This window comes from Silurus aristotelis (assembly GCF_946808225.1).
Source record: "Silurus aristotelis genome assembly, chromosome: 21".
In the NCBI taxonomy this organism is placed as follows: Eukaryota; Metazoa; Chordata; class Actinopteri; order Siluriformes; family Siluridae; genus Silurus; species Silurus aristotelis.
Window position 1 is genome coordinate 21,098,434 of NC_139594.1, and position 27,122 is coordinate 21,125,555.

The 27,122-nt window shown below is 42.0% G+C and overlaps 1 protein-coding gene across 1 annotated transcript in view; it reads right to left on the reverse strand.

Annotated features, from left to right (window-relative positions):
- Positions 1-551: 551 nt before the first annotated feature.
- The window catches only part of LOC310716607 (uncharacterized protein), a gene marked incomplete at its 5' end in the record, with an annotated part of 49,451 nt that continues 22,880 nt past the window's right edge, over positions 552-27,122 (reverse strand). The window contains 23 exons of the mRNA XM_083523891.1: positions 552-1,043; positions 2,200-2,302; positions 3,223-3,385; positions 3,548-3,793; positions 3,906-4,066; positions 4,173-4,357; positions 4,460-4,582; positions 8,612-8,638; positions 9,531-9,572; positions 9,690-9,713; positions 11,330-11,362; positions 12,650-12,691; positions 12,809-12,832; positions 14,449-14,481; positions 19,028-19,063; positions 20,354-20,389; positions 20,507-20,539; positions 21,263-21,298; positions 24,676-24,702; positions 25,426-25,461; positions 26,005-26,034; positions 26,752-26,787; positions 26,905-26,937. Of these exons, the coding sequence (XP_083380017.1) occupies positions 4,573-4,582; positions 8,612-8,638; positions 9,531-9,572; positions 9,690-9,713; positions 11,330-11,362; positions 12,650-12,691; positions 12,809-12,832; positions 14,449-14,481; positions 19,028-19,063; positions 20,354-20,389; positions 20,507-20,539; positions 21,263-21,298; positions 24,676-24,702; positions 25,426-25,461; positions 26,005-26,034; positions 26,752-26,787; positions 26,905-26,937 (538 nt within the window). The 3' untranslated portion in view covers positions 552-1,043; positions 2,200-2,302; positions 3,223-3,385; ... (2 more) ...; positions 4,173-4,357; positions 4,460-4,572. The remainder of the gene's footprint in view (positions 1,044-2,199; positions 2,303-3,222; positions 3,386-3,547; positions 3,794-3,905; positions 4,067-4,172; positions 4,358-4,459; positions 4,583-8,611; positions 8,639-9,530; positions 9,573-9,689; positions 9,714-11,329; positions 11,363-12,649; positions 12,692-12,808; positions 12,833-14,448; positions 14,482-19,027; positions 19,064-20,353; positions 20,390-20,506; positions 20,540-21,262; positions 21,299-24,675; positions 24,703-25,425; positions 25,462-26,004; positions 26,035-26,751; positions 26,788-26,904; positions 26,938-27,122) is intronic.

The following is a 27,122-nucleotide window of genomic DNA, read 5'->3' on the forward strand; positions in this document are numbered from 1 at the left end:
AAGAGCCCTCTCAATTCTTTCAGGTGACCCATAGCACTCTTCCAAACGTATCCATGCCATGTTGAGCCCAGCTACGGGGTCATTCACATTAACAGATCTAATTCTCTTGACATGCTCCGATGACTGAGGGCCAAGCCACTTGATTAGAAGGTCAAGTTCTTCAGTGCAGGTGAGTTTTAATCCTTGTATGACGTTCATAAAGGTTGACTTCCAACTCCAATAATTTTCTGGAAGGTCATCAAATTTAATCATCCCAGAGGCCACAAGCTCACGGCGAGCCATATAAATAGCAAATTCACTGACAGTTGCATGGTCATGAGTAGATGATTGTGTTGCCTGTCGCATCCAAGGTGAAGGAGTAAGAGGCGGAGGTACCTTCATAGTTGAAAAACTGTGTGGATGGATGCTATTTATATGGCTCGCCGTGAGCTTGTGGCCTCTGGGATGATTAAATTTGATGGAATTGTTGTTACAAAAGTATTGTTGTTAGCCAAATGCATAGTGACACTAATTATGGGGAAAAAAGGGAACAGGAAACAATGCTACAATGATGACTTTTAAAGAGAGAACTTTATTGAAACAGTTGAAGAATACAGACATGAAAATTATATTTTTATAAATACTGTATAATCATTGTAGCCTGCAAAGTATGTAATTGATTTGAAACCCAACATCAAATTACCGCTTGACTTTACTTGCTTACTTGTTTACTTAATTGATTAATTACTTAATTAATTAAATTTATTAATTGGCTTATTAAATGAATTTATCTTCCATTTAATATAATCTATATTGATTCTGATTACAAATCCCCAAATTACATGAATCTAAAACTCCCCCATGGTTAACCAAATGTTAAATCATTGACAGAGAAGGATTCAACACTTTAAATAATAATTAGAAATAATTCAGAATCCAGAAATTAATCAATAGCTAAGTTAAAAGCAGAATAATAATTGCTCGTAATGTTTACACTCAGAGAATCATCTTGGTGCTCAGGAAATCCATGAAGGGAAGTTTTCATTTCTTTTGAGCCTAAAAGCCTGAAAACAGCAAAAAAAAAAAAAAACTCTGGTGTTAGAGGGCAGAATCTTTTTTTAAATGTATTTTTTTTTTTTATCTGACATAGTAAACTGCACCATTGTGGTCATTGCTGTCAGAGCTATATGAATACAATCTGATTTTCTTTTTATTCTACAGTAGTTTAAAGAAAATTCATACAGTATGTACAACATACAGTGACATCATTCCCTATGAAATTCTTTACCTTAGACACATTATGCCTTGGAAAATAAAATAAATTAGGTCTAACTTTATTGAGCTGTATATGCACACATTATAACCCTCATTATCAACTTCCAGATTAAACACCAGGCTAATTGCCCAACCTGATGTCAATTGTAGTGGTTTTGATTACTTCAGAATAAAACCAGTTGTTTCTTGTAGATTCCACTATTAGTAGTTAATTGTACTGCAAAGAATGCACCATGGTTGGGAAAATAAATTCAAAAGGTCACTGAAATAAAGTTGTTAAGGCACAAGTTAGTAAAATGGCTTTTTTACAAAGGTTTTTGCTATCCATCTGAGGATCATTTAAAATAAATGAGGTGGTATAACATACACAGTGGATAGAACAAGCTGGCCATCCAAACTGGATGATTGAGCAGTGAGGGAATGGATCATAGAAGCTACCAAGAGGCCAAAGGCAACTTTGAATAGCAGGGTGGCAGGAAAGAAATCTTTCCACAAAAAGTGCCAAACTCAATCTTATTTGTGCTATGCATCTGGCAAAAGGTGTAATGGTATAAAAAGACCAAAACTGACCTTTCTGAATTTCAAACGCTATGTTCAGCAAAATGCAAACACAGCACACCGCCCACAACACACCATACCTATTGTGAAGCAGCAGGGACTGGGGAAAATTGGTCAGGATTGTAGAGAAAACCCAAATTCTTAAATAAAATCTGCTTTCCTCTGCTGGGCAGCTGAAGATGGGAGGATGGGAAAGACCTTCCAATATGACAATGATCCTAAACATACCCCCAAAAGATCAATTTAATGTCCTAAGGATAGAAATGTGAATGTCCTTGACTGGACAAATCAGAGCCCTGACTTAAATGCGCTAGAACAATTAGATCTCACAATTAGATTTCAAGAAAAGTTAAATTTGAAAATATGTCTTTCTTTCTTTCTTTTTACCTTTGTTTTTAGTGGACCAGATAAAAGGCCCTATGGAGATGGAGGCACTATCATGGATGTTTGTAGATCTGCCTGGACGGCTATGTTTTCTAGCGGGACAAACCTGTACAAAACACACAAAAAAAAGAGATTATTTTATTATTTGTTCTTAAACAGTTTTATTTATATTACATTGTAATAAGCAAATGGATGAATTTATTGGCCCGTGCTTGTCTTCAGCACTGTTTACTGATTAATGCTTTAGGATCACTATCATTTGAATAAGATGCCTCCAGTTGGAGTTACCAGCCACATAGAGCCCTCTTTCCCTGTTTCATTAGTGGAAAAACAATAGCGCTTTCTGTGTCTGTGTGCATGTGTGTTAGTATGTGTGTGTGTGTGTGTGTGTGTGTGTGTGTGTGTGTATGTGTATGTGTGTGTGTGTGTCTTTGTGTGTGTGGTATCTGAAATTCAACTTGATTTCTGTACGGTTGGAAGTTGGCCAGATGTTTCCATTTAAGATAATGCACAAGGCCATAGTGTTTATATTAGAGTCAGGGCCATGGGAATGTAGAGGGTGTATGCGCTATTTTTGGAATCTGTACAAGTCGACGTATGGAACAAGGTTAAAGGTTGCATTTCGCTAGAAGGGGAGTTCTCTATGCTTATCTTTTCCTGAAAAAATTAACTCTGTTACATCTGTTATACATTAAGCTGTTGGCGATAACAACCCCTCTATTTAAGATGGATTGAGGACAGAAAGACGGGATTCGATTCCATCAGCTATGAATCGTCTCCGAGCAATCCTGGGTGCTTGTATTAAGATGCTGAACTTCTATGTAATAAACCTTTTTTAATATACAAGAAAGACGGTGTCATCGGAGATCTTTTCCTTCATCATCTACACATCATCACCACTAAATAAACAACATGTGAAATGAAGGTATTATTAGATGAGTGCTAATGCAGTTACTATTAGACAAACCTCACACTGAAGTCTTATCTTACATGCAAAGTTGCCTGTTCATCAAGTTCAAAACTCACCACTGCACAGTTGTGATCTTTCAGCAGGCATAGGTGAACACTGCAGTGAAGGAAGACCTTGGGTTCATCTTCATGGAAAGAAAACATCTTGAAAGAGAATCGTCCAGTTGTGGATAAACCATTCTTGAGAACCTTCACGGTGCGGTCTTTTGGATTAGGACACCTGAAAATATTACATTTACCAGTGGGTTTTATTGGTTTCATTTATGTGTAAAAGATATTAAACATTGCATGCTGAGTAGCTTCCACCTACATAATTCTACTAAGACCACAGGCAGCTTAAGATAAGCTTTTAAGGTATCTACAGAAGGAAAGATTTACTTACTTTTGAGAAATCAGGTCCCAGTGGATAGGGTAGTGCTTCTCATTTACAGGTGTGGCCCAACATGAATCAATCACCAGGGCAATCTGACGACTGTCCACTCCTTGAACAGAGACTTCTATGTAGATTGATTCACCCACCATTATATTCACACTGCCAGTGTAAGGGTGAGAGAATCCAGCATCCATATAGGGAATCATTGTGACCTGGCACATGCCCACTCCATCTGGAATATGCCTGTTAACAATGCTTCAAGAAAGTACAACCACAATAAATGTGTATACAAGTTTGGTGTTAATGCATGCAAAGTGTTACACTCTAATGCCTTGCATAAAGTTTTATTATTCAACAGAACTCCTACCTCTGAATAGGGTTGAGCTCGTTGTCCATGCTTAATGTCTTATTGAGCTGATACACACAGGAGAAAGAAAGCTCCAGTGTTTTCTTCCTGTTAATAATGCCCCCTGCTGTGTCCACCTCCCCTAGGATTCGGTTCTCATAGATGATATGGGTTCCATTGGCCTGTAAATATGGTTGAACGTTAAAGTTAAATTCATGTTTTTAACATCTCTGACTTCTTGATTTACAAATTTAAACCAATCCCAATTGCTTTGACAGCTGGGTGTACCGTGAGATGTGTGCCACAGATGTGGTTATCATTATCAAAGTGGAAAACCAGTCTGTCATTTTGGACTGTTCCTCTGCAGCTGGGGTCATTTAAGTGAAGTTCATTATTAGGAAATCCAGCTTCAAACAGCTGACAGCGGGAAAGAGACATGGTGCCGGAGCTGCCATCACAAATTTCAGTGGCATCTGATGGAAGAAAAAGTAGTTGGTCAGGGATGGTTTTGTGGGAATTAAAGCATTAATTATAGCGTTTGTTTCCACAGCAGTAACGTTTTAGAAAATTTGTACCGTAATAATCAGGGTTTGGTCTGGGATGGTCCACAATACAGAAGCAGCCATGGATGCCATTTTTCTCCCCACAATATTCATTCTCACTACAGTTCAGAAACTCACAGTGTTCATCATGGTCGTCTAAGTAAAAGAAAAAATAAATACATTTATTTTTTTATATTTTATATATAATTAAAAATATATGATTAGCATGTTACCTTTCAAGGTACATCCTTAGTTATACATCACACACATCAATATGGTTTAATATAATAATTTGATTAGTTTAGATACACAGGGTCAAAAAAGTTGTCCTGTATATGGCCAATTAACACGTTTGAGCAAAATGTCTTCTGAAAGTTTCATTTATATCTTATCAATAATAAATACATTCAATATCAATATCATAGTAATAAGCATAATAATTTATCTGCACTAATGCCCACAAATAGCATTTTAAAATTTCAGGTGCTTGTTTGGCCTCTCTTTATCTCAAGGCTTGAGTTCTTTAACTTGCACCAGGCAGATCTGCTTCTGACCAATAGACCTCTTTACTCTGATTCAGAATGGAACTGTTGTTTTCAAGGTTACTCATTTTTCAAAAATTACCTCATTGCTACAGACTTCCTGTACCTGCTTGTACACTCATGCTTGCTAACAAAGCCAAAAATGGACCAGTGCCTGTCTACCTCACAGAACTTCTCATCCTGGATTCAACTGTGGATTGAATATTGTGGTCAGTTGGTCCGTTTCTTGTCTGTCCACTTCGGCCAGGAGGGTTTAAGAACTTATTAAAAAATTATTCACCAAAACACTGGAGGAAAGATCAGGATAAATCCTTACTGAAACGTGTCTGTACAAGAAAATGTATTTACTTTTTGTTGTTTTTGTTGTTTCCTCTGCATTAAAACTAAATTTCCATGAATTAATCTTCCTCGTTTTAAGGTATTAAATGTATAAAAGTACCACATAAATTTGTTTATTGCATCAAGGTTTTCTGACAAAAGGCTTTTTTTTTTATAAAAAAAAAAAAAAAAAAAAAAGAAGTCATCATTGCTATGACAAACCTTGAAGGAAAAAATGTCCAAGGCATCATGTGGAATGACTATAAAGAATGCCTGAATGCTTATATTGATGCTCTTCTTGTTGGATTGTACAGATCTCTGGTATATTTTGACAGGCAAAACAATTTAAAAACAAAAAAACTCTTCAGACCTTTCGAATGATATCAAGAGTCCTCAGATTAGACAACAGAGAAATCTGACAAGCTTGCTCTCATCAAGAATATCTGGGAGAGATGGGTGCAGCTTCTTCCACTGATGTTCAACCCAGGGCCATAGGTGACAGTAGATTAATGTTTTGTCCCTTTCCGTAGAAAATGCCCCTTCTGGGAATACTTGCCCACTAAGACAGGCAAATATGGCATAAAAATCTGGGCAGCATGTGATGCAAAAAACCAGCTATGCATGAAATCTACAGATTTACACAGGCCTACCTGCGAGTGGCATCCCTGAAAAAAACAAGGAAAATGTGTAGTCCTCAATATGACGACTGGACTGTGAGGTCACAATATCATGTGTGACAATTATTTTAACTTCTCAGGATGAAACTTACAATGGTGGGCACAATAAAAAAAATAATAAACCTGAGCTGCCTGCTGGAATTTTGCAGGTAAAGGACAGGGCTCCACTTTCTCGAAATTTGCTTTAACTACCACTGTTGAGTCATATTGTCCAAAGAAAGTCTGGTACTTATGTCCTCTTTTCAAAAAGATGCAGCTATGTCATCAGGAAGTAAAAAAAAAGTCTATACTTATCCTAGACAATAGACAAAGGAGGAGTAGACAATCTGGACAAGCTGACTGCTACCTACACTTGACCAGGAGATGGCCAATAGTTGTGTTTATAACATCTTAGATGTGTCTGCATACAATGCATTTGTGTTGTGGACCGAAATCCACCTAGGGTTTAAAAACATATAATGTTTCTTGAGGAGCTAGGAATTTCCCTTGTCAAGGTGCACATTGAGCGAAAGGAACGAGTGCCCCGAGACCACAGCCTTGGTCAGACAGCTGCAGAGTTCAGCTAGCAGTCTATCCACGACATCAGCAACACAAAAAGAAACAGCATCCTCCTAAACCAGCCCTGAGGAGGATACTGAATAGAGTTCACTAGTGTTCCACTATAGCATTCTGACAGATGCTCTTATCCAGAGTGACTTACAATTATAACATTCAAACAACTGAGGGTTAAAGGCGTTCCTCAAGGGCCCAGGAGTGGCAGATTCATAGTGCTGGTATTTAAACTTGCAACCTTCTGATTAGAGGTCCAACAACTTAACCACAATGAAAATTTATTTTCATTGTGGTTTTTTATGTTGTTGTTGGTTCCTCTACAAAAAAAAAAAAACAATTTAAAATTAAAGAATCCATAGAATTCTTAGCATTTGAAAAATTACATTGTTGTGACGTGTTGTAAACTTATATGTGTAACCCTTTTTTCAAACCATGATTGAAACTCTGGTGCAGGAATGACATTTACTTCCCCAGGTCACCAGGTTTCACTAGTGTTTTATTACCGGTCTCTAAACTATGGTATGTACAACATATGCCATGAACGAAATAGGAAGTAATACACGTGACCCCCAGCTTTTCCATCTGTTAACTTTCTCTTCAGCAAGCCAGGGTATTGATCTACCCAGTGTCCCTCCAGGTCTAACTCACTTAGAGAGGAGCCATTGCAGCTGTGTCAGGCCGAAAACAGAAGACTGAATGAGACTGAATTCATATATTGTGGTCTGCCTGCTTCAGCCAGGATTCAACATAACTGAATCATGTTGGCATGGTCACTTCTCTTTGCCCAAATAATCTTCCTCCTCTCTCACCTGACCTTAAGCCAGACTTCCATCCTTAATATGGGAACAGATAAAGTAAGTTTTGATCTGCCCAACCTGGACCATTTTGTACAACGTCAGCCCGCTTTTCAGGTGTTCAATCATCTTGCTTTGTTTGTTCCCTCCTTTCCCATAGTACAAAAATTCCGTTTACTCTTACTGCCCGTTTAGAATTCATACATATTTCCTGGTGCGTACCTGCCTTCTAACGCAACATGAATACTGCCAGTCAAATGGATAGATCAATAGAGGGGCTGCCTTTAATGGTTCCAGCACTCTGGGTAATGTCCTATATTGCCAGGGATATCCATTTTGTTCACATCCATTTTCCTATATTTATATCACAAGCGTAATTAAACTTGGTATAGGCAGAATAAGACCTGTTATGACCACCTAGCTGTCTGGGAGACTAGATTACTATCTAGTAAAACAGAACCCCATTACTCTAGAGCAGGCTGTTAGGCTTCCTAAGCATTTATTCCCTTTTTTTGAGAATGAACCGCCTTCTAGATGACTGTTACCCAGTGTCTTATTCATTTGTCTTAGACAACTACCTAGCTCCCTTTAGTATAGTCACTCGACCTACTGTGATTCTTTCCCATGCTGATCATGACCATTAGCTACATAGTTGTGAATCTGCCTTTGAAACCCATTGTCTAGAAAGTGACTAAACCTGTTCTCCCTCTTTTCCTGTGTGTGGGGCAGACACAGTCTGCCCCACACACAGAATGATTTCTACTGGGTATGCGGTAATGTTGCATATTCTTCTCTTCCACCAGGCTGGATAGGTCATTGTGCTGTAGGTAGACTCATAGATATAATTAATTTAGCCATTACTGCTGATCTAGTACACCAAAAGGTCAAAGGAATACAGGTTATAACCATCACATACGAAACCTGTGGGCATTTGAATAACTCCGTTTTGAATGGCTTTTCTCAAAATTCCAACTTTGTTCCTCGCCAGTTCACTCATGTAAGCAATAGAAAACCTACTTTCCCTAATATTTTGGACACTGGAATGATGGCACTACAGGATGTTCCTGTTGAACATCGCCTTACATCCAAGGTCAATGCAGTTGTGTCAGACCCATAAAAAGATTTATTGAAGCTGAATTTATATATCGTGCTTAGTTCAGCCATTTTCTGCCCACTTCAGCCAAGAGGAATTAAGAGCTTATTTTAATTACAGAAGAAGTAATCCACCACAAAATACTGGAGGTATTATTAGTAAAATAAATTAATATTGAAACATATGTATGTAGATAATAATGTATTTACCTGTTGTTGTTGTTGTTGTTGGTTCCTCTGAAATAAAACCAATTTTAGGGAAATTAATGCTCAGAAGTCTTTGTATATGGAAAATAATGTACTAAGAGTTGTAAACGTATATGTGAAACCTCTCTTTACAACCCTGATCTATACCTGTTGTTGTTGTTGGTGGTGGTGGTGTTGTTGGTGGTGGTTCTTTTGCAATAAAACCAATTTTAAATTAATAAATTCACAAAGGTCTTAGCATTTGGAAAATAATGTAGTAAGAGTTGTAAACATATATGTGAATCACTTATTTCCAACCGTGATCCATACTCTGCTGACCTGGGGAAGTGAATGTCATTCTTGTGCCAGGGTTAATTAGGGTTTCACTAAACTTTCTTTCGGCTTCTCCCATTAGGGGTCGCCCAGCGGATCATCCGTATTCATGATCAGCATGTTCGATTTGACACATTTTTATGCTGAATGCCCTTCCTAATGCAACCCTCCCCATTTATCCTGGCTTGGGACCAGCACTAGGAGTGCACTGGCTTGGAGTTTACTAGGGTTCAACTACCGGCCACAATTCTATGGCTTGTGCAATGTAGGAGATAATCCATGTAACCCCTCGCTCAGAGGCCCAAAATATCTTCCTTATGCCATCTCGGGGAGTTTTTACTTGTCACATTTTCCACCGGCTTGCTAATCAGGGACAAATTTACACTTAAAAAGAACATCTTATTCATTTTTATCACCACATTATCTGTGTAAACCAATCCTGAAACATGCAGATCCCAGGGCCCCTTTGATGATGGAGGTAGATGTTTTCTTGCTACAGTGTTCCCCAGTGTTTCACTACTGGCCATGATTCACCACAAAACACTGGAGCAAAGATCAGGAAAATAAATCCTTACTGAAAACATGTGTCAATAGATGAAAAATGATTTACCTGTTGTTGTTGTTGTTGTTGTTGTTGTGGTTGTTGGTTCCTCTGCAATAAAACCAATTTCACATAAATTAATCCTCAGAAGTCTTAGTATATGGAAAATAATATAGTAAGAGTTGTAAACGTATATGTGAAACCCCTGTTTCCAACACTGATTCATACCTGTTGTTGTTGTTGTTGGTTCCTCTGCAATAAAAGCAATATTACATGAATGAATCCACAGAAGTCTTAGCATTGGAATATAATGTAGTAAGAGTTGTTAAGGTATACGTGAAATTTTAATTTTTGAACCGTGATCCATACTCTAGTGACCTGGGGAAGTGAATGTCATTTTTGTGCCAGCGTTTACTAGGATTCCACTACCGGCCACAATTCTATGGCATGCGCAATGTAAGAAGTAATCTATGTAACCCCTCGATTCTCCATCAGCTAACCTGTATTTCAGCCAGTCTTCCTCCAAGCTCACCCCACCCATAGAGGAGTCCATGCAGCTGTTTCAGGCCCATAAAATAAGAATGAGTGAGGCTGATTTCATATTTATGTATTTCTGGCAGACGTCCTTATCCAGAGAGGAGAAAATTAATATTAACTAATTTATACAACTGAGCAGTTGAGGTTTAATGGCCTTGCTCAAAGACCCATTGTAAAGCCCATTGTGTAAATTTTTGCAAAGACATAAGTGTTGGCGCCATGTCATATGAGCTTCACCTGTAACTAATAATGGATCAATTAGGTCTCAGGTGTGTATAAAAAGAACCCAAGTACACTAGACTTTAACATCAACTGCAACTAGACCTCTGCAAACAGGCCTAAGATTCACCCTGAGACTAAAGTTTTGATTATCAAGAGGCTGAAGACCAGATCCCCCGCTGACCTTTCTGTCTTGATTAAATGATAAATCTTTTCTTAATGAAACTAATTTATTTCAGTGCATTTAATATCATTTGGGAGGGTTTAAGCTTTTCATATGAGCTATTTCTAACACCAATTGATTAATTAAAAGTCAGGTTAATAGCAGGACATCTCCTGAAACATCTATTTCCAACCCAGATCCATACCTGTTGTTTTGGTTCCTCTGCAATAAAACCAATTCTACATGAATGAATCCTCAAAAGTCTTAGTATTTGGAAAATATTGTAAAGAGTTGTAAACGTATATGTGAAACCTCTATTTCCAACTGTGATCCATACTCTTCTGGCCTGGGGAAGTCAATGTCATTTCTGCACCAGCGTTTACTATGGTTGCATTACCGTCCTTAATTCTATGGCATGTGCAATGTAGGAAGTAATCCATGTAATCCCTCGCTTCTCCATCAGCTAACCTGCTCTTCAGCCAGTCAAGCCATTTACCATCTGCCCAGTCTCCCTCCAAGCCCACCCCACCCCACCCAGAGAGGAGTCCATGCAGCTGTGTCAGGCCCATAAAAGAAGAACGAATGAGGCTGAATTCATTTTCATGTCATTCTGGCAGACGTCCTTATTCAGAAAAGAGGAAATGAATATTAACTAATTCATACAACTGAGCAAATGAGGGTTAATGGCCTCGTTCAAAGACACAGCCCTGGAAGTGTCATGGTGCTGGGATTTGAACTCATGACATTCTGATCAGAATTGCCACATCATAAACAGTGAGCACGCCGTACCCATATATTGTGGTAAATTGAGCCATTTTCTTGCTGCCTGGCTGCTTCAGCTAGGAGGGCTTAAGTGCGTATTTTAACAAGATTTCCCACAAAATAGTGGAGGAAAGATCAGTAAAGTAATTTATTACTGAAACGTGTGTATAACTTAACACTGATTTACCTGTTGTTGTTGTTGTTGTTGTTGTTGGTTCCTCTGTAATAAAGATAATTTTACATGAAGTCCAGAAGTCGTAGCATTTGGAAAATAATGTACTAAAAGTTCTAATCATATATATATGATAAACCCCTGTTTCCAACCCTTATTTATAATCTGGTGACCTGGGGAAGTGTATATCATTCTTATGCCAGTGTTCATTAGTGTTCCAGTTCTGGCCACTATACTTTGGCATTTACAATGTGGGAAGTAATTCAAGTGACCCCTCATGTTACCATCACTTAAGCTGCTCTTTAAGCAGGCAGGCCATTGAGCATCTGCCCAGTTTCCCTCCAGGCCCACCTTATCCAGAAAGGAGCCAGTACAGTTGTGTCAGAATCATAAAATGATTAAATGAGGCTGAATTCATATATTGTGCTCAGTTGGGCATTTTTCTGATGTCTGCCCACTTCAGCCAAGAGTAATTAAGAAATTATTTTATTACAGAAGAAGTAAGTAATCCACCACAAAATACTGGAGGAAATATCAGTAAAATAAATTAATATTGGAACATATGTATGTAGATAATAATGTATTTACCTGTTGTTGTTGTTGTTGTTGTTGGTTCCTCTGCAATAAAAACAATTTTACATGAATTAATCCACAGACGTCTTAGCATTTGGAAACATCAGTGTTTGGCTGACACACAGAGGGCATTCGTGGAATTAAGGCAATGAGTCGGATTGGCCAACTTCATCTTGGCCTGCCTCTGGATAGTGTTCTACTCGATTGGAGACCATTCTGTGCAGATGGGAATGATTTCTCATCAACGCTCTGGGATTCCATGAAATTCTTTAGTAAGAACAGGAGCTTGAGGATGGATTTGGACTGTAGTTAATGTTAACAGTCTGTTCCACTGACTCAGGATATCATTTTGCTTCTGATCACCATCACTGCACACCTCAACATTGTTTATCTGTAATAAATGGACATTTGGTGCAACCCAGATAAGGATGGTTCTCTTGAGTCTGGTTCCTTTCAAAATATCTTCCTTATGCCATCTCGGGGAGTTTTTACTTGTCACATTTTCCACCGGCTTGCTAATCAGGGACAAATTTACACTTAAAAAGAACATCTTATTCATTTTTATCACCACATTATCTGTGTAAACCAATCCTGAAACATGCAGATCCCAGGGCCCCTTTGATGATGGAGGTAGATGTTTTCTTGCTACAGTGTTCCCCAGTGTTTCACTACTGGCCATGATTCACCACAAAACACTGGAGCAAAGATCAGGAAAATAAATCCTTACTGAAAACATGTGTCAATAGATGAAAAATGATTTACCTGTTGTTGTTGTTGTTGTTGTTGTTGTGGTTGTTGGTTCCTCTGCAATACAACCAATTTCACATAAATTAATCCTCAGAAGTCTTAGTATATGGAAAATAATATAGTAAGAGTTGTAAACGTATATGTGAAACCCCTGTTTCCAACACTGATTCATACCTGTTGTTGTTATTGTTGGTTCCTCTGCAATAAAAGCAATATTACATGAATGAATCCACAGAAGTCTTAGCATTGGAATATAATGTAGTAAGAGTTGTTAAGGTATACGTGAAATTTTAATTTTTGAACCGTGATCCATACTCTAGTGACCTGGGGAAGTGAATGTCATTTTTGTGCCAGCGTTTACTAGGATTCCACTACCGGCCACAATTCTATGGCATGCGCAATGTAAGAAGTAATCTATGTAACCCCTCGATTCTCCATCAGCTAACCTGTATTTCAGCCAGTCTTCCTCCAAGCTCACCCCACCCATAGAGGAGTCCATGCAGCTGTTTCAGGCCCATAAAATAAGAATGAGTGAGGCTGATTTCATATTTATGTATTTCTGGCAGACGTCCTTATCCAGAGAGGAGAAAATTAATATTAACTAATTTATACAACTGAGCAGTTGAGGTTTAATGGCCTTGCTCAAAGACCCATTGTAAAGCCCATTGTGTAAATTTTTGCAAAGACATAAGTGTTGGCGCCATGTCATATGAGCTTCACCTGTAACTAATAATGGATCAATTAGGTCTCAGGTGTGTATAAAAAGAACCCAAGTACACTAGACTTTAACATCAACTGCAACTAGACCTCTGCAAACAGGCCTAAGATTCACCCTGAGACTAAAGTTTTGATTATCAAGAGGCTGAAGACCAGATCCCCCGCTGACCTTTCTGTCTTGATTAAATGATAAATCTTTTCTTAATGAAACTAATTTATTTCAGTGCATTTAATATCATTTGGGAGGGTTTAAGCTTTTCATATGAGCTATTTCTAACACCAATTGATTAATTAAAAGTCAGGTTAATAGCAGGACATCTCCTGAAACATCTATTTCCAACCCAGATCCATACCTGTTGTTTTGGTTCCTCTGCAATAAAACCAATTCTACATGAATGAATCCTCAAAAGTCTTAGTATTTGGAAAATATTGTAAAGAGTTGTAAACGTATATGTGAAACCTCTAGTTCTAACTGTGATCCATACTCGTCTGGCCTGGGGAAGTCAATGTCATTTCTGCACCAGCGTTTACTATGGTTGCATTACCGTCCTTACTTCTATGGCATGTGCAATGTAGGAAGTAATCCATGTAACCCCTCGCTTCTCCATCAGCTAACCTGCTCTTCAGCCAGTCAAGCCATTAACCATCTGCCCAGTCTCCCTCCAAGCCCACCCCACCCCACCCAGAGAGGAGTCCATGCAGCTGTGTCAGGCCCATAAAAGAAGAACGAATGAGGCTGAATTCATATTCATGTCTTTCTGGCAGACGTCCTTATTCAGAAAAGAGGAAATGAATATTAACTAATTCATACAACTGAGCAAATGAGGGTTAATGGCCTCGTTCAAAGACACAGCCCTGGAAGTGTCATGGTGCTGGGATTTGAACTCATGACATTCTGATCAGAATTGCCACATCATAAACACTGAGCACGCCGTACCCATATATTGTGGTAAATTGAGCCATTTTCTTGCTGCCTGGCTGCTTCAGCTAGGAGGGCTTAAGTGTGTATTTTAACAAGATTCCCCACAAAACAGTGGAGGAAAGATCAGTAAAGTAATTTATTACTGAAACGTGTGTATAACTTAACACTGATTTACCTGTTGTTGTTGTTGTTGTTGTTGTTGGTTCCACTGCAATAAAACCAATTTTACATAACCAAATCTTTAGAGGTCTTAGTATTTGAAAAATAATATAGTAAGAGTTGTAAACGTATATGTGAAACCTCTATTTCCAACTGTGATCCATACTCTTCTGGCCTGGGGAAGTCAATGTCATTTCTGCACCAGCGTTTACTATGGTTGCATTACCATCCTTAATTCTATGGCATGTGCAATGTAGGAAGTAATCCATGTAACCCCTCGCTTCTCCATCAGCTAACCTGCTCTTCAGCCAGTCAAGCCATTTACCATCTGCCCAGTCTCCCTCCAAGCCCACCCCACCCAGAGAGGAGTCCATGCAGAGGAAAGATCAGTAAAGTAATTTATTACTGAAACGTGTGTATAACTTAACACTGATTTACCTGTTGTTGTTGTTGTTGTTGTTGGTTCCTCTGTAATAAAGATAATTTTACATGAAGTCCAGAAGTCGTAGCATTTGGAAAATAATGTACTAAAAGTTCTAATCATATATATATGATAAACCCCTGTTTCCAACCCTTATTTATAATCTGGTGACCTGGGGAAGTGTATATCATTCTTATGCCAGTGTTCATTAGTGTTCCAGTTCTGGCCACTATACTTTGGCATCTACAATGTGGGAAGTAATTCAAGTGACCCCTCATGTTTCCATCACTTAAGCTGCTCTTTAAGCAGGCAGGCCATTGAGCATCTGCCCAGTTTCCCTCCAGGCCCACCTCATCCAGAGAGGAGCCAGTACAGTTGTGTCAGAATCATAAAATGAACGCGCTCCGGTTTCCGGCTCGGCTCTGCTCTGCTCGCGCTGAACGCGCTGTATGCGCTCTGGCTTCCGTCTCGGCTCAGCTCGTGCTGAGCGCGCGTTTAGGTTTCCAGGTCGCGCTGAACGCGCCCCCACTTCCAGCTCGGCATCCTCGCCCTCCGCGTAGGATCGGCTCCCTGTATCGACTCCCTGTATCGACTCCCTGTATCGACTCCCTGTATCGACTCCCTGAATCGACTCCCTGAATCGGCTTTCCGATTCGGCTCTGCACAGCTTTTCTCTCCTGCTCCTTTTGCATCTGCCTTGGATCCTATAACCTGAAGTCTCTGACAGAACAATCTGGCCAACATGGATCCCGTGGATGTACCTGCCTCTAGCGCGGATGTAGCAGCCTTGTCTTGCCGACAAGCGACGCAGGAGCAACAAATCCAAAAGCTCTCTACTGGCGTGCAGGAAATCATGGGATTTTTGCGCACACGTTTTGGTGACCGAACCGGCCGGCCCCTGCTCGTCCTAACACCCCTTCGGCCATGCATGAGCCTCAGCTCGCGCAACCAGCCCGGTTTTCGGGCGACCCGGACTCCTGCCGATCGTTTGTTATGCAGTGTGACCTGATTTTTAGCATGCAGCCCTCCCAATTTGGTACAGAGCGCTCCAAGGTGGCCTACGTCATTTCCCTCCTGTCAGGCCTGGCTCTAAGGTGGGCCACTGCGGAGTGGGAAAGTCAATCAGCCAACTGCAGATCGTTCGCCGCCTTTTCTGCCGAACTCCGGAAGGTCTTCGGCACATCTACGCCATGCCAAGATGCCGCCCGCTCCCTGGTCTCGGCCGCACAGGGGCATCGCTCTGTTGCAGAGTTCGCGGCTGAGTTTCGGACCCAGGCCACTGACAGCGGATGGGATCGCATTGCGCTTTACGATACTTTCCTCCAGGGCCTCTCCTCTGCCGTTAAGGATGAACTTGCTGCTCGTGATCCGCCCCAGGATCTGGATTCACTGATCTCATTAGCTACACGCATCGATCAGCACATAAAGGAACGCCGCCGGGAGCGTGGTTACCCTGCTCAGAGCCTAGATCCTCACGGTCCTTTAACTGCGAGCTGTTCCCCACCTCGTGCCTCGGGTTCTGGCACCCGTTCTTTCTCTCCGCCGCCAGCCATGGAGATAGGACGCCACCACCTGACCCCCGCTGAGAAGGAAAAACGTCGGTCTCTAGGTCTATGCCTCTACTGCGGAGGTAAAGGGCACATGGCCGCCTCCTGCCCGGTAAAAAGGCAAGGCTCGTCGGTAAAGGGGGGAGCACCCACGAGCCACTCCTTCCCTGCTCCCTCCAAACCCACTATTTTGGTCCATCTTCAGGTTGGCCCCGGAGGCACAGAATTGGCTGCCTTCGTCGACTCTGGGGCTGATGCCGAATTCATCGACCTCAAGCTTGCCCAGCAACTGCTGGTTCCCATGGAACCCCTACCCGAAGCTCTGCTGATCAGAGCCCTGGACGGCAGCCTTTTAGGCCGGGCCACGCACCGCACTAAGCCTCTACTCATGTCAGTGGGGGAACAACTCCCTGTTCTTCTGTCACCCCGGTCAGCCTCACACCTTGTCTCTGGTCAAGGCACGCTTCTGGTGGCCTTCCATGGTCAAGGACACCCGGGACTTTGTCGCAGCCTGCCCCGACTGTGCCCAACACAAGAACCCTCGTGGCCGCCCCCAATGTCTTCTTCGGCCCCTTCCTATCCCGAAACGCCCGTGGTCGCACATCGCCATGGACTTTGTTACCAGGCTGCCCGTTTCCAATGGCAACACGGTCGTCATGACGGTCATTGATCGGTTTTCTAAGATGGGCCACTTCATCGCCTTACCCAAGCTGCCGTCTGCCAAGGAAACCGCCAAGCTGGCCCTCCAGCACATATTTCGCCTCCATGGCTTTCCCAGAGACATCGTCTCGGACCGCGGACCCCAATTCTCAGCGCTGTTTTGGAGGGAGTTCTGCCGCCTCCTGGGCGTCTCGACCAGCCTCTCATCTGGGTTTCACCCCCAGACGAACGGACAGACCGAGAGACTCAACCAGGATCTTGAAACTGGTCTCCGCCTCCTTTGCAGTCGGGAACCCTCCTCCTGGTCGGACAGACTTTTGTGGATCGAGTATGCCCATAACACTCTTTTCACTGCTGCCACGGGACTTGCGCCCTTCCAGGTGGTCCACTGTTTCCTGCCGCCAATTTTCTCCAATCAGGAACCACAGAGGGCATTCGTGGAATTAAGGCAATGAGTCGGATTGGCCAACTTCATCTTGGCCTGCCTCTGGATAGTGTTCTACTCGATTGGAGACCATTCTGTGCAGATGGGAATGATTTCTCATCAACGCTCTGGGATTCCATGAAATTCTATAGTAAGAACAGGAGCTTGAGGATGGATTTGGACTGTAGTTAATGTTAACAGTCTGTTCCACTGACTCAGGATATAATTTTGCTTCTGATCACCATCACTGCACACCTCAACATTGTTTATCTGTAATAAATGGACATTCGGTGCAACCCAGATAAGGATGGTTCTCTTGAGTCTGGTTCCTTTCAAAATATCTTCCTTATGCCATCTCTGGGAGTTTTTACTTGTCACATTTTCCACCGGCTTGCTAATCAGGGACAAATTTACACTTAAAAAGAACATCTTATTCATTTTTATCACCACATTATCTGTGTAAACCAATCCTGAAACATGCAGATCCCAGGGCCCCTTTGATGATGGAGGTAGATGTTTTCTTGCTACAGTGTTCCCAGTGTTTCACTACTGGACATGATTCACCACAAAACACTGGAGCAAAGATCAGGAAAATAAATCCTTACTGAAAACATGTGTCTATAGATGAAAAATTATTTACCTGTTGTTGTTGTTGTTGTTGTGGTTGTTGGTTCCTCTGCAATAAAACCAATTTCACATAAATTAATCCTCAGAAGTCTTAGTATATGGAAAATAATATAGTAAGAGTTGTAAACGTATATGTGAAACCTCTATTTCTAACCCTGGTCCATACCTGTTGCTGTTGTTGTTGTTGGTTCCTCTGCAATAAAACCAATTTTACAAAAAATAATGTTTAAAAGTCTTAGTATTTGAAAAATAATATAGTAAGAGTTGTAAACGTATATGTGAAACCTCTATTTCCAACTGTGATCCATACTCGTCTGGCCTGGGGAAGTCAATGTCATTTCTGCACCAGCGTTTACTATGGTTGCATTACCGTCCTTGATTCTATGGCATGTGCAATGTAGGAAGTAATCCATGTAACCCCTCGCTTCAGCTAACCTGCTCTTCAGCCAGTCAAGCCATTTACCATCTGCCCAGTCTCCCTCCAAGCCCACCCCACCCCACCCAGAGAGGAGTCCATGCAGCTGTGTCAGGCCCATAAAAGAAGAACGAATGAGGCTGAATTCATATTCATGTCATTCTGGCAGACGTCCTTATTCAGAAAAGAGGAAATGAATATTAACTAATTCATACAACTGAGCGAATGAGGGTTAATGGCCTCGTTCAAAGACACAACCCTGGAAGTGTCATGGTGCTGGGATTTTAACTCATGACATTCTAATCAGAATTGCCACATCAAAAACAGTGAGCACGCCGTACCCATATATTGTGGTAAATTGGGCCATTTTCTTGCTGCCTGGCTGCTTCAGCTAGGAGGGCTTAAGTGCGTATTTTAACAAGATTCCCCACAAAATAGTGGAGGAAAGATCAGTAAAGTAATTTATTACTGAAACGTGTGTATAACTTAACACTGATTTACCTGTTGTTGTTGTTGTTGTTGTTGTTGTTGGTTCCTCTGTAATAAAGATAATTTTACATGAAGTCCAGAAGTCGTAGCATTTGGAAAATAATGTACTAAAAGTTCTAATCATATATATATATGATAAACCCCTGTTTCCAACCCTTATTTATAATCTGGTGACCTGGGGAAGTGTATATCATTCTTATGCCAGTGTTCATTAGTGTTCCAGTTCTGGCCACTATACTTTGGCATTTACAATGTGGGAAGTAATTCAAGTGACCCCTCATGTTACCATCACTTAAGCTGCTCTTTAAGCAGGCAGGCCATTGAGCATCTGCCCAGTTTCCCTCCAGGCCCACCTTATCCAGAAAGGAGCCAGTACAGTTGTGTCAGAATCATAAAATGATTAAATGAGGCTGAATTCATATATTGTGCTCAGTTGGGCATTTTTCTGATGTCTGCCCACTTCAGCCAAGAGTAATTAAGAAATTATTTTAATTACAGAAGAAGTAAGTAATCCACCACAAAATACTGGAGGAAATATCAGTAAAATAAATTAATATTGCAACATATGTATGTAGATAATAATGTATTTACCTGTTGTTGTTGTTGTTGTTGTTGGTTCCTCTGCAATAAAAACAATTTTACATGAATTAATCCACAGACGTCTTAGCATTTGAAAACATCAGTGTTTGGTTGACACACAGAGGGCATTCGTGGAATTAAGGCAATGAGTCGGATTGGCCAACTTCATCTTGGCCTGCCTCTGGATAGTGTTCTACTCGATTGGAGACCATTCTGTGCAGATGGGAATGATTTCTCATCAACGCTCTGGGATTCCATGAAATTCTTTAGTAAGAACAGGAGCTTGAGGATGGATTTGGACTGTAGTTAATGTTAACAGTCTGTTCCACTGACTCAGGATATCATTTTGCTTCTGATCACCATCACTGCACACCTCAACATTGTTTATCTGTAATAAATGGACATTTGGTGCAACCCAGATAAGGATGGTTCTCTTGAGTCTGGTTCCTTTCAAAATATCTTCCTTATGCCATCTCTGGGAGTTTTTACTTGTCACATTTTCCACCAGCTTGCTAATCAGGGACAAATTTACACTTAAAAAGAACATCTTATTCATTTTTATCACCACATTATCTGTGTAAACCAATCCTGAAACATGCAGATCCCAGGGCCCCTTTGATGATGGAGGTAGATGTTTTCTTGTTACAGTGTTCCCCAGTGTTTCACTACTGGCCATGATTCACCACAAAACACTGGAGCAAAGATCAGGAAAATAAATCCTTACTGAAAACATGTGTCTATAGATGAAAAATTATTTACCTGTTGTTGTTGTTGTTGTTGTGGTTGTTGGTTCCTCTGCAATACAACCAATTTCACATAAATTAATCCTCAGAAGTCTTAGTATATGGAAAATAATATAGTAAGAGTTGTAAACGTATATGTGAAACCTCTATTTCTAACCCTGGTCCATACCTGTTGCTGTTGTTGTTGTTGTTGTTGGTTCCTCTGCAATAAAACCAATTTTACAAAAATTTATGTTTAAAAGTCTTTGTATGTGGAAAATAATATAGTAAGAGTTGTAAACGTATATGTGAAACCTCTATTTCTAACTGTGATCCATACTCTTCTGGCCTGGGGAAGTCAATGTCATTTCTGCACCAGCGTTTACTATGGTTGCATTACCGTCCTTAATTCTATTGCATGTGCAATGTAGGAAGTAATCCATGTAACCCCTCGCTTCAGCTAACCTGCTCTTCAGCCAGTCAAGCCATTTACCATCTGCCCAGTCTCCCTCCAAGCCCACCCCACCCCACCCAGAGAGGAGTCCATGCAGCTGTGTCAGGCCCATAAAAGAAGAACGAATGAGGCTGAATTCATATTCATGTCATTCTGGCAGACGTCCTTATCCAGAAAAGAGGAAATGAATATTATCTAATTCATACAACTGAGCAAATGAGGGTTAATGGCCTTGTACAAAGACACAGCCCTGGAAGTGTCATGGTGCTGGGATTTGAACTCATGACATTCTGATCAGAATTGCCACATCATAAACAGTGAGCATGCCGTACCCATATATTGTGGTAAATTGGGCCATTTTCTTGCTGCCTGGCTGCTTCAGCTAGGAGGGCTTAAGTGTGTATTTTAACAAGATTCCCCACAAAACAGTGGAGGAAAGATCAGTAAAGTAATTTATTACTGAAACGTGTGTATAACTTAACACTGATTTACCTGTTGTTGTTGTTGTTGTTGTTGTTGTTGGTTCCTCTGTAATAAAGATAATTTTACATGAAGTCCAGAAGTCGTAGCATTTGGAAAATAATGTACTAAAAGTTCTAATCATATATATATGATAAACCCCTGTTTCCAACCCTTATTTATAATCTGGTGACCTGGGGAAGTGTATATCATTCTTATGCCAGTGTTCATTAGTGTTCCAGTTCTGGCCACTATACTTTGGCATCTACAATGTGGGAAGTAATTCAAGTGACCCCTCATGTTTCCATCACTTAAGCTGCTCTTTAAGCAGGCAGGCCATTGAGCATCTGCCCAGTTTCCCTCCAGGCCCACCTCATCCAGAGAGGAGCCAGTACAGTTGTGTCAGAATCATAAAATGAACGCGCTCCGGTTTCCGGCTCGGCTCTGCTCTGCTCGCGCTGAACGCGCTGTATGCGCTCCGGCTTCCGTCTCGGCTCAGCTCGTGCTGAGCGCGCGTTTAGGTTTCCAGGTCGCGCTGAACGCGCCCCCACTTCCAGCTCGGCATCCTCGCCCTCCGCGTAGGATCGGCTCCCTGTATCGACTCCCTGTATCGACTCCCTGTATCGACTCCCTGTATCGACTCCCTGAATCGACTCCCTGAATCGGCTTTCCGATTCGGCTCTGCACAGCTTTTCTCTCCTGCTCCTTTTGCATCTGCCTTGGATCCTATAACCTGAAGTCTCTGACAGAACAATCTGGCCAACATGGATCCCGTGGATGTACCTGCCTCTAGCGCGGATGTAGCAGCCTTGTCTTGCCGACAAGCGACGCAGGAGCAACAAATCCAAAAGCTCTCTACTGGCGTGCAGGAAATCATGGGATTTTTGCGCACACGTTTTGGTGACCGAACCGGCCGGCCCCTGCTCGTCCTAACACCCCTTCGGCCATGCATGAGCCTCAGCTCGCGCAACCAGCCCGGTTTTCGGGCGACCCGGACTCCTGCCGATCGTTTGTTATGCAGTGTGACCTGATTTTTAGCATGCAGCCCTCCCAATTTGGTACAGAGCGCTCCAAGGTGGCCTACGTCATTTCCCTCCTGTCAGGCCTGGCTCTAAGGTGGGCCACTGCGGAGTGGGAAAGTCAATCAGCCAACTGCAGATCGTTCGCCGCCTTTTCTGCCGAACTCCGGAAGGTCTTCGGCACATCTACGCCATGCCAAGATGCCGCCCGCTCCCTGGTCTCGGCCGCACAGGGGCATCGCTCTGTTGCAGAGTTCGCGGCTGAGTTTCGGACCCAGGCCACTGACAGCGGATGGGATCGCATTGCGCTTTACGATACTTTCCTCCAGGGCCTCTCCTCTGCCGTTAAGGATGAACTTGCTGCTCGTGATCCGCTCCAGGATCTGGATTCACTGATCTCATTAGCTACACGCATCGATCAGCACATAAAGGAACGCCGCCGGGAGCGTGGTTACCCTGCTCAGAGCCTAGATCCTCACGGTCCTTTAACTGCGAGCTGTTCCCCACCTCGTGCCTCGGGTTCTGGCACCCGTTCTTTCTCTCCGCCGCCAGCCATGGAGATAGGACGCCACCACCTGACCCCCGCTGAGAAGGAAAAACGTCGGTCTCTAGGTCTATGCCTCTACTGCGGAGGTAAAGGGCACATGGCCGCCTCCTGCCCGGTAAAAAGGCAAGGCTCGTCGGTAAAGGGGGGAGCACCCACGAGCCACTCCTTCCCTGCTCCCTCCAAACCCACTATTTTGGTCCATCTTCAGGTTGGCCCCGGAGGCACAGAATTGGCTGCCTTCGTCGACTCTGGGGCTGATGCCGAATTCATCGACCTCAAGCTTGCCCAGCAACTGCTGGTTCCCATGGAACCCCTACCCGAAGCTCTGCTGATCAGAGCCCTGGACGGCAGCCTTTTAGGCCGGGCCACGCACCGCACTAAGCCTCTACTCATGTCAGTGGGGGAACAACTCCCTGTTCTTCTGTCACCCCGGTCAGCCTCACACCTTGTCTCTGGTCAAGGCACGCTTCTGGTGGCCTTCCATGGTCAAGGACACCCGGGACTTTGTCGCAGCCTGCCCCGACTGTGCCCAACACAAGAACCCTCGTGGCCGCCCCCAATGTCTTCTTCGGCCCCTTCCTATCCCGAAACGCCCGTGGTCGCACATCGCCATGGACTTTGTTACCAGGCTGCCCGTTTCCAATGGCAACACGGTCGTCATGACGGTCATTGATCGGTTTTCTAAGATGGGCCACTTCATCGCCTTACCCAAGCTGCCGTCTGCCAAGGAAACCGCCAAGCTGGCCCTCCAGCACATATTTCGCCTCCATGGCTTTCCCAGAGACATCGTCTCGGACCGCGGACCCCAATTCTCAGCGCTGTTTTGGAGGGAGTTCTGCCGCCTCCTGGGCGTCTCGACCAGCCTCTCATCTGGGTTTCACCCCCAGACGAACGGACAGACCGAGAGACTCAACCAGGATCTTGAAACTGGTCTCCGCCTCCTTTGCAGTCGGGAACCCTCCTCCTGGTCGGACAGACTTTTGTGGATCGAGTATGCCCATAACACTCTTTTCACTGCTGCCACGGGACTTGCGCCCTTCCAGGTGGTCCACTGTTTCCTGCCGCCAATTTTCTCCAATCAGGAACCACAGAGGGCATTCGTGGAATTAAGGCAATGAGTCGGATTGGCCAACTTCATCTTGGCCTGCCTCTGGATAGTGTTCTACTCGATTGGAGACCATTCTGTGCAGATGGGAATGATTTCTCATCAACGCTCTGGGATTCCATGAAATTCTATAGTAAGAACAGGAGCTTGAGGATGGATTTGGACTGTAGTTAATGTTAACAGTCTGTTCCACTGACTCAGGATATAATTTTGCTTCTGATCACCATCACTGCACACCTCAACATTGTTTATCTGTAATAAATGGACATTCGGTGCAACCCAGATAAGGATGGTTCTCTTGAGTCTGGTTCCTTTCAAAATATCTTCCTTATGCCATCTCTGGGAGTTTTTACTTGTCACATTTTCCACCGGCTTGCTAATCAGGGACAAATTTACACTTAAAAAGAACATCTTATTCATTTTTATCACCACATTATCTGTGTAAACCAATCCTGAAACATGCAGATCCCAGGGCCCCTTTGATGATGGAGGTAGATGTTTTCTTGCTACAGTGTTCCCAGTGTTTCACTACTGGACATGATTCACCACAAAACACTGGAGCAAAGATCAGGAAAATAAATCCTTACTGAAAACATGTGTCTATAGATGAAAAATTATTTACCTGTTGTTGTTGTTGTTGTTGTGGTTGTTGGTTCCTCTGCAATAAAACCAATTTCACATAAATTAATCCTCAGAAGTCTTAGTATATGGAAAATAATATAGTAAGAGTTGTAAACGTATATGTGAAACCTCTATTTCTAACCCTGGTCCATACCTGTTGCTGTTGTTGTTGTTGGTTCCTCTGCAATAAAACCAATTTTACAAAAAATAATGTTTAAAAGTCTTAGTATTTGAAAAATAATATAGTAAGAGTTGTAAACGTATATGTGAAACCTCTATTTCCAACTGTGATCCATACTCGTCTGGCCTGGGGAAGTCAATGTCATTTCTGCACCAGCGTTTACTATGGTTGCATTACCGTCCTTGATTCTATGGCATGTGCAATGTAGGAAGTAATCCATGTAACCCCTCGCTTCAGCTAACCTGCTCTTCAGCCAGTCAAGCCATTTACCATCTGCCCAGTCTCCCTCCAAGCCCACCCCACCCCACCCAGAGAGGAGTCCATGCAGCTGTGTCAGGCCCATAAAAGAAGAACGAATGAGGCTGAATTCATATTCATGTCATTCTGGCAGACGTCCTTATTCAGAAAAGAGGAAATGAATATTAACTAATTCATACAACTGAGCGAATGAGGGTTAATGGCCTCGTTCAAAGACACAACCCTGGAAGTGTCATGGTGCTGGGATTTTAACTCATGACATTCTAATCAGAATTGCCACATCAAAAACAGTGAGCACGCCGTACCCATATATTGTGGTAAATTGGGCCATTTTCTTGCTGCCTGGCTGCTTCAGCTAGGAGGGCTTAAGTGCGTATTTTAACAAGATTCCCCACAAAATAGTGGAGGAAAGATCAGTAAAGTAATTTATTACTGAAACGTGTGTATAACTTAACACTGATTTACCTGTTGTTGTTGTTGTTGTTGTTGTTGTTGGTTCCTCTGTAATAAAGATAATTTTACATGAAGTCCAGAAGTCGTAGCATTTGGAAAATAATGTACTAAAAGTTCTAATCATATATATATATGATAAACCCCTGTTTCCAACCCTTATTTATAATCTGGTGACCTGGGGAAGTGTATATCATTCTTATGCCAGTGTTCATTAGTGTTCCAGTTCTGGCCACTATACTTTGGCATTTACAATGTGGGAAGTAATTCAAGTGACCCCTCATGTTACCATCACTTAAGCTGCTCTTTAAGCAGGCAGGCCATTGAGCATCTGCCCAGTTTCCCTCCAGGCCCACCTTATCCAGAAAGGAGCCAGTACAGTTGTGTCAGAATCATAAAATGATTAAATGAGGCTGAATTCATATATTGTGCTCAGTTGGGCATTTTTCTGATGTCTGCCCACTTCAGCCAAGAGTAATTAAGAAATTATTTTAATTACAGAAGAAGTAAGTAATCCACCACAAAATACTGGAGGAAATATCAGTAAAATAAATTAATATTGCAACATATGTATGTAGATAATAATGTATTTACCTGTTGTTGTTGTTGTTGTTGTTGGTTCCTCTGCAATAAAAACAATTTTACATGAATTAATCCACAGACGTCTTAGCATTTGAAAACATCAGTGTTTGGTTGACACACAGAGGGCATTCGTGGAATTAAGGCAATGAGTCGGATTGGCCAACTTCATCTTGGCCTGCCTCTGGATAGTGTTCTACTCGATTGGAGACCATTCTGTGCAGATGGGAATGATTTCTCATCAACGCTCTGGGATTCCATGAAATTCTTTAGTAAGAACAGGAGCTTGAGGATGGATTTGGACTGTAGTTAATGTTAACAGTCTGTTCCACTGACTCAGGATATCATTTTGCTTCTGATCACCATCACTGCACACCTCAACATTGTTTATCTGTAATAAATGGACATTTGGTGCAACCCAGATAAGGATGGTTCTCTTGAGTCTGGTTCCTTTCAAAATATCTTCCTTATGCCATCTCTGGGAGTTTTTACTTGTCACATTTTCCACCAGCTTGCTAATCAGGGACAAATTTACACTTAAAAAGAACATCTTATTCATTTTTATCACCACATTATCTGTGTAAACCAATCCTGAAACATGCAGATCCCAGGGCCCCTTTGATGATGGAGGTAGATGTTTTCTTGTTACAGTGTTCCCCAGTGTTTCACTACTGGCCATGATTCACCACAAAACACTGGAGCAAAGATCAGGAAAATAAATCCTTACTGAAAACATGTGTCTATAGATGAAAAATTATTTACCTGTTGTTGTTGTTGTTGTTGTGGTTGTTGGTTCCTCTGCAATACAACCAATTTCACATAAATTAATCCTCAGAAGTCTTAGTATATGGAAAATAATATAGTAAGAGTTGTAAACGTATATGTGAAACCTCTATTTCTAACCCTGGTCCATACCTGTTGCTGTTGTTGTTGTTGTTGTTGGTTCCTCTGCAATAAAACCAATTTTACAAAAATTTATGTTTAAAAGTCTTTGTATGTGGAAAATAATATAGTAAGAGTTGTAAACGTATATGTGAAACCTCTATTTCTAACTGTGATCCATACTCTTCTGGCCTGGGGAAGTCAATGTCATTTCTGCACCAGCGTTTACTATGGTTGCATTACCGTCCTTA